This window comes from Larus michahellis, chromosome 15 (genome assembly GCF_964199755.1).
Source record: "Larus michahellis chromosome 15, bLarMic1.1, whole genome shotgun sequence".
NCBI lineage: Eukaryota > Metazoa > Chordata > Aves > Charadriiformes > Laridae > Larus > Larus michahellis.
Window position 1 is genome coordinate 13,662,421 of NC_133910.1, and position 14,774 is coordinate 13,677,194.

General features: G+C 44.0%; 1 protein-coding gene across 9 annotated transcripts in view; it reads left to right on the forward strand.

Moving 5' to 3' along the window:
* Window positions 1–14,774, forward strand: part of RAPGEF1 (Rap guanine nucleotide exchange factor 1) — an 89,380-nt gene that overhangs the window by 32,748 nt on the left and 41,858 nt on the right. For all 9 annotated transcript variants that reach the window (XM_074608194.1, XM_074608192.1, XM_074608189.1 and 6 more), the window contains 4 exons: window positions 1,200–1,339; window positions 5,858–6,036; window positions 9,223–9,379; window positions 14,480–14,568. In XM_074608194.1, the coding sequence (XP_074464295.1) occupies window positions 1,200–1,339; window positions 5,858–6,036; window positions 9,223–9,379; window positions 14,480–14,568 (565 nt within the window). The remainder of the gene's footprint in view (window positions 1–1,199; window positions 1,340–5,857; window positions 6,037–9,222; window positions 9,380–14,479; window positions 14,569–14,774) is intronic.

Sequence of the window (14,774 nt, forward strand, 5' to 3'; positions counted from 1 at the left end):
GTGGTTAGGTAATTTCTGAGCGCGAGGAGCGGGGTTTGCGCTGCAGTGTGGTATTTAGCTTCTGGGTGCTAGATTTGACTCAGCAGCCTTTTCTGTTTGCCGTCCGCATGCTAACGAGGTGGTGCAGTGCTGCATGCGTGGGGCTGGGGCCGTTTGACTCATTACGGCCGGTGCAGTCAATTCCCAAATAACCTAAAAGAAAAATGAAACGCACAGCAAAACTGCTTACTTCTCTTGTTAATGTAGTTAAAGGCAACTTTGGTATCTTCTGCTGAATTATCTGGGTCACCAGAGAGCAATTCAAACCTTCATTTATTAAAGTGCTCTTTGCTCAAAATACGTTCTAAATTGCTCTCTACAAGGCAGCTTAGTTTTATTTAGCTTCATGGCTAAACAGATAAAAATACATTTCAACAGTAAGTCTGCATGCGGCATTATTGCAAACCCGTGAGACTTCTGCTTTCTGATATTCAAAAAACTATGAAAATAGAGGATTTTTTTAAAGGGTTGAACAGTTCTGTAATTAAGCTTCTTCAAGGATGCTCCGGTATTGAAGTGGTTCCTCTGTGCTCTGGTTTGTCTGGTACACTTGAAGTGAAACCCGGTGCGAATGACAAGGGCTGGCATTTTTTGTTCAGAGGGAGCCACATTCAAAGGTGACACCACCACGTGGGTCGGAGACCAGCAGCCTGGGCAGGGCATTGCATGGGGCTGTGTTTTCCCTTCCCGAAGCAGCCACCAGCCCTGGGCACGGGCCAGTCCCCTGCCCACGCGCCCGCGGTGGCTGCAGACCCCAGCCAGGGCACGGGCGGGAGCTCGCTCTGCCAGAGGTCTGTGAACAACTCACTTCATCCCCTGGACTTAGCTGCTCATCCGCAAAAGAGGGATGATGATTACCTCCTTTGTAAAGTACTTTGGGATCTGCTGGAGATAAGTGCTTTTGAGAGAGCTGATTTTCCTTTTCTCTCCAAGGCAGAGAGCAGTAGCGATCCCGCTGTTGCTGCCTTTGCGCTGCAGCATCACTGCCTCCGAGGGGAAGCAGGACATGCTGGTGATACTGCGGTTGGAAACATAATAGAGAAAATTTACATGGTTGCAATGTTTTTCATAGGCTGGTCTTCCAGATAATGCTGTAACACAACTTCCCCGGTTTCAACAAATTTACCCTAATCCAGTAACGCATTTCTGTGTCTTTCTAGATTCTGAGCGTTCCCATCTCTCCTCGTTCACTATGAAGTTGAAGGGCAAGTTTCATTCACCAAAAATAAAGAGAACCCCTTCAAAGAAAGGAAAGCAAGCTGATCTGACAGTGAAAACACCAGAGAAGTCAGCGAACAAAGTAAGCAGATGAAGGACGTGTTCTGTTAGTCTTGCTGGTTGCTTGTTTGCTGGTACTGGGTTTATCAAAATGTGCAGCCCTCCTTTCAGTGCGTGACTGCAGAATTCTACACATTTTTCAGGGGTTCTCAGGGTTACTTTATGGTTAATTATAAGCTGCATTGTGTAGTATAAAATAAGAGCATCCAAGGCATGTACTTCCCTTTGGAGACCCTGATGAGACCTCCTTCCATAGGCATTTAAATATCTCATTATGGAATGTAGTTTATGGCCTGACACATGCTCCCAACATGCACACCCTATGGTTATGCTTCCAGCTTCCAAACAACTGCCTGGTTTGGGGGTGTGATCATTAAAAAAAACCCCAAAACCCAGGCGAGCAATTCCTTGAAGCGGGTCCAAAGACGTGTTCAATCTCTGACGGCGTCAGCAGGGAGAGGCAAACAGATGCGCTCAGGCAGCTGCTGATTCCAGCACGCTGTTCCTCGGACCCAACATGCTCCAAGTCCTCCGCGAGCTGAGGTCACCGTTTCTCCCGGCACAAACCTATAAGTGTTATCTCCTCTGCTGTTGTGACCCGATTATGGAGACTATCTCTGTAACAATACTGCTGCAGTCAGTTTTCAAGTATAAATCTAAGCCAAAAGTTAAGAACAGCCAAGGTTATTTATGATAATTCAAAGTCTTTCCCAGTTGTTGAAAGTCTCACCCAGTGTGCAGCGCCAGACATGCAAACTTTTTTAGATTATCTCTGCTGAGGATTGTTGGAGTGTTACTGAGAGCAGTCAGCAAGATACAGTTATCCGGCAGTGCGTGATGTGCTTAACACCCAGAGAAGTCGCTGCAGGGCTTCCTAGCCCTGTTCTGCACCGTCAGGTGGGAGATGATGGGGCTTTTCTTTCCCAGGCTGTAGGGTCTTTTTTTCCCTGGGAGGCTATGGATATGCTTTCCAGGAAGCCAAGCACCTTGTATTTCTGACTGCTACTAAAACATAAAAATAAAAAAATATCTGGGAGTACTCATTCAAGGCTTTTAATTCCAGTGATGTTTCAGGATGGGAAACTGAGATAATTTGGAGGTATTTCTTTAAATTGATGTGTAACCACATATTAAATAAATTAGAAAATGAAGAGCCCTTTTCAAAATGCTATTCTATAGCAAATATATATTAGCATGTTAATAATAGGTGAAGTTTTTGCTTTTCTTTCTTTTCTCTAAAAAAACAATACTAGAGGATTTACTGATAAGGCATGCTCAACATATAAAACCTTTTTTTTTCATGTACAGATTGGTATTTTTTTTTATTGGGAAACAAAACACTTGCAACAATTTTTATTATTGTACATGATTATTTAAGCCGTGGATATTTTTATACTATGAAATATTGTTGATTTCTGGCTCATTCCATATCTATTTTAATAGCTACTGTCCAAATAGTCAATTATTTGGATGTAGTCAGCTCGTTAGCTTCGTGGGGAGGGAGCGGAGAGGAGGATACGCCTGGATTGTCAGCAGGTTCTTTGACTGTAATACAGACATCAGTTGACAAACAGGAGATTTTCTGTCAGAAGACACACTTGATAAACCAAATATCATCCTTTCCTCCCTCTTAAGTACTTAAGATGCTATTTTTATACTCTTGAAGTAGCTAATCACTGTAGAGCAGAAATAGCAGTACTAAAAATTAATGTAAAATCACTACGTGTAACCTGAAGGTTACGCTTAACCCATGCAGACGTCATCTCCTCTTCTTCCCCTGGACACCTAGACGTGGGCAACCTAAGGGGAGTTTTTTTCAGAGCCTCCTTTTGTCCCCTGGACCCTGTATTTGATTCTTACCCCAGGGCATAGTGTAGGAACAGTAGCGTCCTTCAACACCATATGCAAAGTTATCATAGGTTTTTCACTGCCAAAATGCAGGGGGAAAAGGGACTGTTGCAGCTTTTGTCATTGGGTGTGTTCTGTACAGCTTGCCGTAACCCTTTCTGGGTCAGCTGTAGCTCATACATGATGCATTTGTAACGATTAAGGGAAAACTTCGAAAGTCATGCGAAAATACCTGTATGTGGCAGGCAGGCAGGGGAGCGGCGAGGAGCTGCTGTTTTCCTGAATGTTAAGTTTATCTCATTTAATGCCCGAAAGGGCAGCGGGTGAACGGGGCGATCCTGCCGCAGTAGCAGCTCCCACGACCTGCTCTCTCGCGGGGGAAGGTCGCTGCTGGGGCAAGTTCACCCCAGCTGAGACGTGAAGTGAGAGATTAGTTCAGGTCCTCTCTGCCAACCCAGAGGGGTACCACTGCATGTGTACTTTGGCTTTAGGGACACACTAAAATGTCTGGTGGAAAAACTTAATATCATTGCTCTTGTGAGCTGCGCACGCTGGAATATATTATTATCCATCCATCCCACCAGGTGATTACTCCTTTCCCTAGATTTATTGCTGCTGTTCTCGGGCCTTAGTGAGTAAAGCACTGAACGCGAGAAACGTCCACCTCGTAGCAGCAACTGACATTTATCCGTCCGAGCTCTGTAGCAGAACCTGCAATCCTGTGCAGGATGCCTAGGCTTTCTTTGGGTGTGTTTGCGTGCGCGTGTACACACGCAAACGTCTGATACCTTTGGGCCTCGTAAAAAGTGCCCTTAGGGAATGTCACCCAAGGAGCTAGCAGGGAAGTTGCAAAAAGAGGGCTGTGTCCCAAGTAGTGTCCGGTAGCTGGAGTTGCAAGCCTTGATGTGCTCAGAGGAAGGATTTGTGCTTCCACTTGTCATTCTCAGCCCAAACTCTGAGTCAAGCCCATCCCTCCTGTGGGCCAGGAGAGTGTTTAAGCCGTTAAGTCACAAGCCTTTCTACAGGAAACACTTGTTGAATGAAACACATAAACAGCCATCAGAGCAGGAACTGCAATCCGCATTTTTTCACTTCTGTTTGTGAGCTCTGGCCGCTGGGCCGTAGTCATGCTTCCTTGGGGAATGTACGGGCTCTCTCATCCCTGAAACGTGTGGTCGTTTCATATTAGTGCAAAACATTCATGGGAGGGACTGAGCTCCATATCCTGGAATAAACCGTGCGGTGGTGAGGGCCTGAAAAATGGGAAATGTCATTTTTGACATCAGCGAGTTGCCAGGATGCTCCTCAGCGAGGGAGCTGGGGATGGATGGAGCTCTGGGAGCTGCAGATCAGACCTTGAGGTGCCTGGCAAGGATTATTGTCAGAAGTGGAAGCAGCAGCGGAGTTTCGGCCCTTCCCAGATGAGATGGAAAATGACAGGGTGGTTTGCAGATCTTGGGTTGGGACTTCGACTTCTAAAGTTGGAGCTAGATGGAATTTGGGACTCTAATCCCTTTGTGCAACTGCCCCCAAATTACTAACCAGTGCTGCCTATAAATTGTTCTTCCTAAAACTGTTTGGGCTGCTGACCTGGTTTTGCAGAAAAGCGGCAGTAGAACGGCGGACAAGAGTATGGGGAGCACACAATGCCCATAGGTCATTAATTCTTGAAGCTGAATTTACTGAGGAGATAATGGATGAAACCTGACTCTGCTAAGCTCTCCACTCCTTTTCTAGCGGTCTTCAGTAGTTAATTTAAATCTCACTTAGGAACTACTTGTGGCATTGAAAGTCCTCCAGGCATGCTCTGGTAAACTTTTATAACATATCCCTGTCCAGAATGCCATTAAGATATCATGTATCACTTCTGAATTTCCTCGTCTGCTGTCGGTGGTGGCACAGAAGTTGGTGACCACAACTCAGCTTTGTTCCAATGAATTGTTCCCTTCCGCAACATTCGTTCACTGATGCCAAAATTTAGCTTTCAGTCTGTCCCCACGGAAAGCCTGTGAGTTCCCTTGTTCAGCAGCATCACAGAATGACTCCGGTTGGGGGCTGATCGGAGGGAGGTTTTTATTTGTGAATGGAGAGACAAGACTGTAGCCCACTTTCGTACAAGTAGGCTCATTGGCGTCAGCAGAATTACTCAGAATAATAAGGTTCAACATCATGTGTGTCATTGAAACTGTCAGGGGTGGGCAGAAAAATGGAGGATTCTGTTTGGATTGTTCTGGAGTTTGGAAGTTTTTCTGACTGGGGGGCTGGATTTTGGTTGCATCAGAGGGGCAACTCTATTAAACCCAGTAGCTGTTGCTTCCTTTCTTGCATTATCATTACTATCTGCACTTCATATATTCTTTTCTTTCACCCTCCCCGTTTGGCGCGTGGGTTTCAAGCAGTGCCCTTAACTTCATCAGTAGTGTTAATCTTGGCCTAAAACTGATCAAGATTAGCTTTCAGGTTGGAATGCACATAATTCAGAAAGCTAAAGTGTGGGTGCAGTTTTGCAGTGACTGTTCTTTAGAAAGAGTAGTGATTCAATTTAAAAGTGTTTGTGGTAGAAGGGGTTTTCTCCAGCCCTCGTGGAATGTACCTCATTCAGTGTTGTCATACTTCGGGTAAGATAAAGTAACCTTGCCCTTAAAAATCCCGAGGCTTTAACATCTCTCTCCTTTTTTTTCCTCCCCTTTAGAATGTATCATGGCTAGAAGAAAAGGAGAAGGAGGTCGTCAGTGCATTGCGCTACTTTAAGACTATTGTGGACAAAATGGCAGTTGATAAGAAAGTGTTAGAGATGCTGCCAGGCTCAGCAAGTAAAGTGCTGGAAGCCATCCTGCCCTTGGTGCAAACCGATCCACGCATCCAGCAAAGGTGAGTTTCCCTCTCGTAAGGAAGGGTAGGAAACCCTTCTTGGGTTTGGGGCAGTGGCAGACCAGCAGGCTCCCAGATTCTCTCCTGGTGTCTGAAGAATCGCATCGCGCAGGAGACAGGAAATGCTGCAGTGGCTAATGAAGTGGCTGCTATTTTTACTAATTATGTGGTAGTTTTCAAACATAATTTAAAAGCAGATTCCCTGCTGTGAAGAAGCCCATGCTGTGCAAAGATAAAGCAAATCAGAATGGTTTCAGAGAGGAGGAAGGGCTGATTCTTAGCATAAACTTGGAAATTGATCGTTTGCTAGCGGAAGAGTCTCCTTAGATGCTATACTGTGTCTGCAGTCCATGGTGGTATCCTAAAAGCTAACAAATCCAATAGCTTTTACCTGAAAAAGAGTTTATCTTCAGACTAATCCCTCTCTGCGGTCAATTTATCCACCCTGATAGTGGAGAAGTCTGAGCCTGCACTCTTAACTGCTTTTTTGGATGTTACTGGATCAGATACGGAAGAGGAGTAAACAGATGTACTTCAGTAGATTAACCAGTCCGAGTCCATTCCTGGGCGCTCTCAACAGATTATTTATTTTATGTTTTAACAGATTATGTGTATTATATTTTAACCACTTAGATGGTGGGTTTGAAACCAGAAAAGAAGTAGAAATTTGGCAAAGCAAAGCTCAGCATGGATTATAAGAATTTGTGGAGCTGTCAAGCCATAAAGACATAGCTGCTGTTCATCCCATAGATGCTGGAGCAATTGATTTACACCAAACAAGCAAACATTGTTGAATAATCTGTAAAGTGCAAAATTAACACAGACAGAGAAAAGCACAAATCTAGGCAGAGAAATGCAGTGTTTGATTCCTGAAATCCACCCAGTTTTTCTGCTGTTCCTATTTGTTTTCCTATTGAGTATGTCCAAAATTTTTGTTTCAAAATGCTTATTTCAGTTCTGGTGCAAGAAAGGCTTACAGGATGGTCGGGACAGCAGCAGGGTGCCAAATATTCTGCAAACAGAGATGCTTAGCTGTCTTTGGCCCTAAAGCACAGGTCAGGGTCGTACCTGACTACAGAATGAAGGAGGCAGTGGTGGGGACAGGAGGGATCCAGGTTGGGTTAGATCTGCAGAACTCCAAAGAGCAATAGCTGTTAGAATGGGAACATGCATCAGGCTTCTGCGTACAGACACAAAAGTTGCTATCAGGTTTCCCACCGCCATTAAATTCCTGACAAGCACCTGCTTTCACTTAATAAAAGAAAGAACAAACTTTCCCTGTACACCAGAAGAACATGTAAAATGTCAGCAAATATTTTTAGGATAGAACATATTATCTTTATAGTCACTTGCTTTGATTTATGTATCCACTGGGTGTTCACTGGGTGATCTTTCCTTCCAAGAATATATTTGAAAATAAGTATCAACTAAATGGTATTCAGCAGACAGTTCTATTCTTCAAATTTCTTTTACCCTCTCTCTTAGATATCCGTATTTACCCATATAAGCAGAATTCTCATAGTCAGTAGTCAGTGACTCTACGTAGTGATAAGTCTCTCTGGAAATGGTATGTATTAAAGCTCAGATCCCATATGTATGTTCTGCCTCGTTTAGCCTCACAAAAAAAAGGGGATCTGGCATTCTCAAAAAGCCACGTCCTTTCACGCCTACCTTTGCACTTTATTTCTTTTGAGTAGTGGCAGGGCACAAAGGGGTGATCTTGAGAACAAATGCCCCTCAAGAAAAGTGAGCAAGACTTGTGTCAGTGTGGAAGAAAGCCCTACAAGTATTGTTGGACTTCTTTTTGCTTTAGGGGAAGCATTTGCATCAAGGAAAAAAGTAATTAAATCTAGCACAAAATGGGCTTTCAATTACTGCCTCCTTAGAAGGAAGCAGACTGAAGATTAATGGCAAAGAAATCAAAGCCTTAGAAAGCGAAGGGGGAGGACCCTATTTAGGAAATAGCTCTTACCAAGCTAATTTCATTTGAAACTAGAACAAATGGCAAGCAGCATGCTTTAAAAGAAAACAAAACAAAACAAACAAACAAACAAAACCAGAAAACAAAACAAAAAAAACAACAAGGACAACCAAACAAAAAGGTATTTGCTGCTGTTTGTTATCCCCCTGGTTGTCAGTCGACAGTAGTTCTTTCCCCAGTCCTGCAAACCTCATTCACCTCAATAACCTCATTGAAGCTTGTGGGCTTGATTCTCTTCTCACAGAGAATGAAATTACTGGAGTTAAACCAGTGTGAAAGGGATACCGGAGAGAAATGGGAAGATTTGGAACACTTGTATCAGTAATGATTGCAAGTTTACACCTTCTCTTATCTGTTTATGGTTTCGGTGCAGTTTGAAATTGATTCAACTTTACAAAGAGCTGTTGAATCGTTGCCATCAGCGGTGCCTTTAACACACCTTGTTTAGTAATGAAGTAAGTGTTTTCAGAATGGCCAAGGAAATGCCTCTGAGCACTGTTGTTACAGTTAACTTTTATTTAGAGTTGTCATCCTTCCAAATTATTTTTTTTCCCCTTCAGAACAATAGCTTCAATTCTGTTTCCCATTAAAAACAAAACAAAGCAACACCCTTCCTCTTCCAAACCTGAAATTCATTCAGTTCAATTTCTCTACAGAAGCGGGTTTTAATTACATGATTTCAGGCATTATAAACAGTGAGGAAATGATTTGTGAAGGAATGAGTACAGTCAGCTCTCAATTATCTGAGACGTTTTTGGGGAAAGTTAATAAGGATGAAGGAAAGCATAGATAATACTGAAATAATATAAATTAGACTTAAATATATGACTTAAATATTTACCTTTGAAGTTAAGGCATAGGATGGAGCTGTAAACTAAAAGGGAAAGCACGTTCTTTTTAGCATGGCTGTGTTAACCTGCAGCGCAGATGATTCATTCTCAGCTAGCTGGGAGTGAGCTGTTGATTGTACCGTCGTGTCATCCCATTTGGTGCTGGAGAACGGGAGAGCAGCTGCAGCGGAGGAGAAACCTGGGCTTTGGCACCTGCTAAACGCAAATTCTGAACGTCAGAGAGAAGAGGAGAACAATCACATTTTTAACAGTGTGAAATTAATTTTAAATCAAGCACTCTCATAACATTTGATAGTATTTCCATAATTTCATTTTGTTCTTTTTTCCTCAACTGTTTCCTCCGCTGCCGTCCAGTTCTGCCATCTCGTCCTGCTATAGCCGTGTGTACCAGAGTCTGGCCAATCTAATTCGCTGGTCTGATCAAGTGATGCTGGAAGGTGTGAATTCAGAAGACAAGGAGATGGTGACAACAGTGAAGGGTGTAATAAAAGCTGTTCTGGATGGAGTCAAGGTACATGAGACAAATACTCTATATTCTATAAAGTATATAATAATGTATTTTAGAAGAGATACAGTTGAAAGAGGTTTTTAAGAGCCGGTAAAATATAAAGATCCAATTCTTGCCTTCAGTAAACTACCTCTTAGATCAACCGCTCTGTAAGCAAAATGATCCTGCTTGGTGTGCTGGTCAAAGACTGTCATCAACGGGTTGGCTACTGGTGTGCACTTCTGAAATGCTCTCCCTGGCATTTGGATGAATTGGAAGAAACGCTAAATCTTTATTGAGCATTGCATTAAATTTTTAGCAAGTCATTCCCAGTCTCCCATGCAGATTACAAGACAGAGTTTGCATATTTTTGGTCTAGGTAAAATATAATGGAAGTGCTTCATGGCCACAGAGAATCAAAGACTCCAGCTCCATCTTTTAACATAAATTTCAAGGGATTCGTCAGTGATACATCACCGCTTTCAGCAGTCGGATTAGGGTGTGGAACAGGTGATGAGCTAAGCTATGTTTTCTGGAGATTAATTTTACATAACTAATGGGAACGTTTAACAGAAACCTTTGTAAGCTTTGTGGGAGCTGCTTACAGCGTTCCCTCCCCGCCCCACCCGGGGAAAGCTGTTGGCTTTCCTTCTACCTCCCGGTAAGCTTTTGGTGCCCATTATTTCTGTTTCCCGGGCTTGTCTCTGGGCTGATGGCCATGGAGGCTGGTCATTCGGCTGTCCTGGCGCTGCAGGTGAAAGTTGGCTTGAGCTGGGCTCGGGGCACCAGCAGAGACCATCATATCTCCTGAGAACCTTGTTTCACAAACTGTAGAGAAAGTTAAGCCTCTTTCAACAGCAGGGCTGAATCGAAATGTGAATGTTTAGATCAAGTACAGTGGGAAGGTTGCTGTTTTAAGAACTGCAGCGGGTGCTTCACCTGGATTAGTGTGTCAGGAAGAGGCATCTTTCACTGTACTCAAACTCAGCTCAGTTTTTCTTAAGAAGCTGAATGCGAAAGTGAAGTGGATCTCCCAAGGTTTGGCTGTCACATTTTCAGGAGTCTTGATGTGGTGTTTGCATGCTCCGAATATCTCTTTAATGTTGCTCAAACACAGATACTAAAATCTGCTATTACTTATCGAGCGTTTTAAGCAAATATCTTTGAAACAAAACACTCCTATCACCTAAAGAAGACAGATTTTCCAGGATTATTTTGCACATTATGCCCTTTAACTTTAAGCTCCAGATTTGAAAAGTAAAGCCGGTCTTAAATTTGCACAGCAGGATAGAGAAAAGGAGTTTAGGTTAATGTCTCAGCTGCTGTTACTGTTGGAATTCAGCAGCAACTTGCAGTCTGTGGAAATCTGTGGTATCTGAGCTCTAATACCCAGCAAATAGCGAGACAGTTCCCTCTGTTATCACTTAATGAATCTGCACGATCCCACGGAGAGCTGTGTTATCAACAGATCCGGGATAGAGTCGTGTAGTCTCGTTGCATGAGACTTGAACATGCACTGTCCTTTCACGCTAAGTAGTATTCAAACTCCTGGTACCTGCTGCCTCCCAGTTGGGAGCCAGCCTGGGCTGGGAGCGACGCAGGCACGGCCACGCAGCGCTAAGCCTGAGCTGTTGAGCCCCGCTGGGCGGCACGGTTATATCCGTCTCTGCTTTGTTGTTAGACTAAAAGTTATTTTGGCCTTCAGTTGGAGCTGGCCTACGTCTGGTCAGCTCGGAGCGTGGTTAGAGCAGATGTGTGGCCGTCTGGGTAGATGTGAACGTGCCTGCCCATCAGCAGGTCAGCGTTTGGGAGCGGCGTGCACTCATCTGCACAGGGAGGAACGAGGTTTATTTTAGAAGGGCCAAGATCTGGAAGCAGAACTGAGAAGTTGGAGACTTCTCTGCTGTGGAGAGTCTTTTTTGTTTTTCTGGCAGATCACACCAGATCCACTTCCACATTTCAGTGCTTACTTCCCCCTTCGTTTTCAAAATTGAGCATAGAGGAGTCACTTGTTCACTTGTGTTACTTACTGGTTTGATCTCAGGTTTTAGCCTTGCTAGCATATATAAAAAGAAAAAAAAAAAATCCTTGTTTTGGTTACGTAACTTCTTAAAAATCCATCTCGTTTTGGAATTTCCAGCTTGCTGAAGTAGCATAAGTTTGTAGAGAGGCTTTAATTATCTCTAATTACTGCTGCAGGAATCTCTTTACTTGCTGATAAGGAATAGCATAATGTGCATCTGGCTCGGTTGCGTGCTGATTACCTCTCTGTGTACACTGAAGATCTTGGCTTGATTTTCAAATGATAGTTCTCACTTTGGGATTAGTAGAGAAGAGAAAAAGTCGGAGTCCAGGTGATCCTTTCACATATTGGCAATCATATGTTGTCTCGGTGTCTCTGGTGGGAGGTGTTTTGGGGTTTTTTTCACAGCCACAATGGTTTGAATCGTTCTAAAGATACTTTTGAGCCAAATCTGATTGTTTTTCTCCCCTGTTGTAATGTACATTCCCATGTGGTGGACAAGGATGTGTCCGTTGCAACTGGCAAAATAGGAAAACCGAGCACTTCAGCCCCAAGTGTCAGGGGCTCATCAGCGCCGCGGTGGCACAGCTGCCACCACCATGGTCTGCAACACTGGCCGTGGCTGGGTTTTAGGTGTGAAACATGCTGAAGAAAGGTGGGGAAAAGGAGACATTACATTTTCCCTTCCATAGCCCGTTCAAGGAGGATGTTTAAGAAGTATTTTCGACATATATATATATATTATATATATGACATTGGAACATACTGACACTGGCCCAGGTTGCCCAGAGAGGTGATGGAGGCCCCACCCCTGGAGACACTCAGGCCAGGCTGGATGGGGCTCTGAGCAACCTGATCTAGTTAAAGATGTCCCTGCTGACTGCAGGGGGGTTGGGCTAGATGGCCTTTAGAGGCCCCTTCCAACCCAACACATTCTATTTTGGCTTTTGGTTTGAATGCCCATACATTTTATTTCCCTTATTGTGCTCTTAAGCATTGTGTGGAGTCAACTGTTCTTGCTGGCGAGTACCCGATAGCCTTGCGGCGTCTGACTCTGAGCCTCTTCCAGTGCATGAGAGTCTCCAGAAACTTCTTCAGCGGTGGAAGCTTGTCCAGAAGGCAGGAAGGTGGCAATCCATGGTGTCATCGCTCCTGACAGTGACTCAGCGTGGTGCCAGCTGCAGCCAGAAGAGTCAAATGGTGTCACTGTGTGATTTCCAAATCGTCTGATTTACAGAAAAGCCTTGTTTGGGGTTTGTAGGCTCCCAGGTCCTACGTTTGTTTTTCCTAGTGATGTTCTGTAAACTTTGTATGGGAATTTCTAAAGTCTAAAAGGAATAGCTAGTTTTTAATTAAAGATTGTTCATCCTGAAAGAGGGGATGAAACAGAGGAAAGTACATTTTTTTAAAAATAGTTTCTGTTGAGTAACTGGGGACACTCAGCAGAGAAGTCTGAGGTCAGCTCAGTGTCTGTGTTACCACCATAGTTCTTCTGTGATTGAAGGGCCTTAACCATCTTACTTTTCTGTATACTGTGAGATGTACACTGCTGCGGTGGAGCTGATAGACTGTCAAAAGCCCTGTCGGTCCGTTGCTCCTTCTCACAGAGTGTTTCCCCGTTGGGGGACGTGGCCCTCCTCGGAGGTGGGAGCTGGCGAGGCTGGTCAGCTGTGGTCACCTTGGTGCTGTGCTTTTTCTCATCAGGACACTTCTCAGAACACGCTGCTCCTCGCCAGGGCTCTTGTCCGTCTGTCCCAGCCAGCAGCATCTTCATAGCGTTAGCCCACATGGACATCTGTACACGTGCTGTTTGTGCTCTCCCTTCCTTCTCCACATGTGGGATTTTCCAGGACAACTTCTAGGAAGCTCAGTGTTTTGTTGTGTTTTTGGCTGACATGGTATAAATTATTTCTGAGCACACCAAGAATGTAAATAGAACATGGAAACCAGTACCAGCTGTGGTGGACACTTGGGCTGTGTTTGCTGTCGTTTGCACATCCAGTGCCGTAGCGTATTCCTCTTGTTGTGTGTGTGTGTTGACCCATGGAAGTTCAGCTAGAATATTTCTCTTCCTCGGAAGGATGATGACAACGACATTCCAGTTGCAGTTATTGCATTGGGAGAGCAATGGCAGTTGTTCCCAAGCTCAGCAGATGTGGACGTGAAGATGATACTGGAATGACGACTGTATTCGGGCTGCTTTAAAAAAAATAAATTAAAATTGATCCCTTATAGTTTCCTTTGCATAATACGCTGGGAAGCCAATACTGTCGGGAAGCCATGCCAGTTTTCCAGCCTGCCTGGGAGAGGGCGCGTGTTTGTATCTGTGAGCAGTAGATCTATTTGTCGGCCTCAAACATCCATAAAATGTTCTCTCCTTTCTGGCGTGAATGATTGTTGTTTTGACTGCTGGCAGACTTGTAGGGCAGGATTATCGTGCCCTTATCTCTTTATCCAGAGCCTTATCTGCCTATAACAGATACACTGCAGTAGTTCCTTGACTGATTGAGACTTCCATTGCTAATATGTTAAAAGATGGCTTCAGGGAAAGCAGGCCTTTTCATAAAGGTGTTCACTATTTAATTTGTTCTTGGGTATCTTACAGAAAGCTTGCTTTTTGAAACAAATACATACTAGTTTATAAAATATAAAGCAATTATTTATTTTTCTTTTTTGCTGACTAGGTGAACTACTCTGTGTAAGACTTATATTTATGTACGTAAAGTCAATTTGCCATTATTCTAGGGTGATGTGGGGACTGGAACACATTTGTGACAGTAGAGGAAAGAGGAAGCACAACAAAAAGGCACAGATGTGGGTTTGTGCAGAATCCCCATAGGGCCAGGGTTTATGAACTTAACTCAAATATGGCTAAACTACTGCTGGCTGCAGCTGCTCCTTAGAAGCAGCGCTGCATCGTCGGCACAGCTCTGTACGAGATTTAAGCCCAGCTCAGCTCTCGCTGTGTCTGTGCCCTCGTTAATCCATGACCTGGGTAACCGAGAGTTTCCTGCAGTACCATCCCTTTCTGTCCCTAGGATGTTTGAGCGCAGATTTCAGCAAATAACGATTATTCTCTTTTTCTTCTCTCCATCCATCAGGAGCTGGTCAGACTCACGATTGAAAAGCAGGAGCATCCCTCCCCCACAAGCCCAGTTAAACCCAGTTTACCAGCATGTAAATCTGACAGGTGGGTCACTGACAAGGAGTTTTTCTGCATGCAGGACTAAACAGAAGGGATAATTTCTGACTGGTGATAGTTGAGTTAAAGCATTCAGTTATTCTTCACAGAGGGTAGCGTAATGTCTTTTATGTAGCCTCATCCACTGCAGTGGGATCACTTACAGAGAATTATATGCTGTGATAGGGAAGGTACCAAAATCTGGCAATGAAACA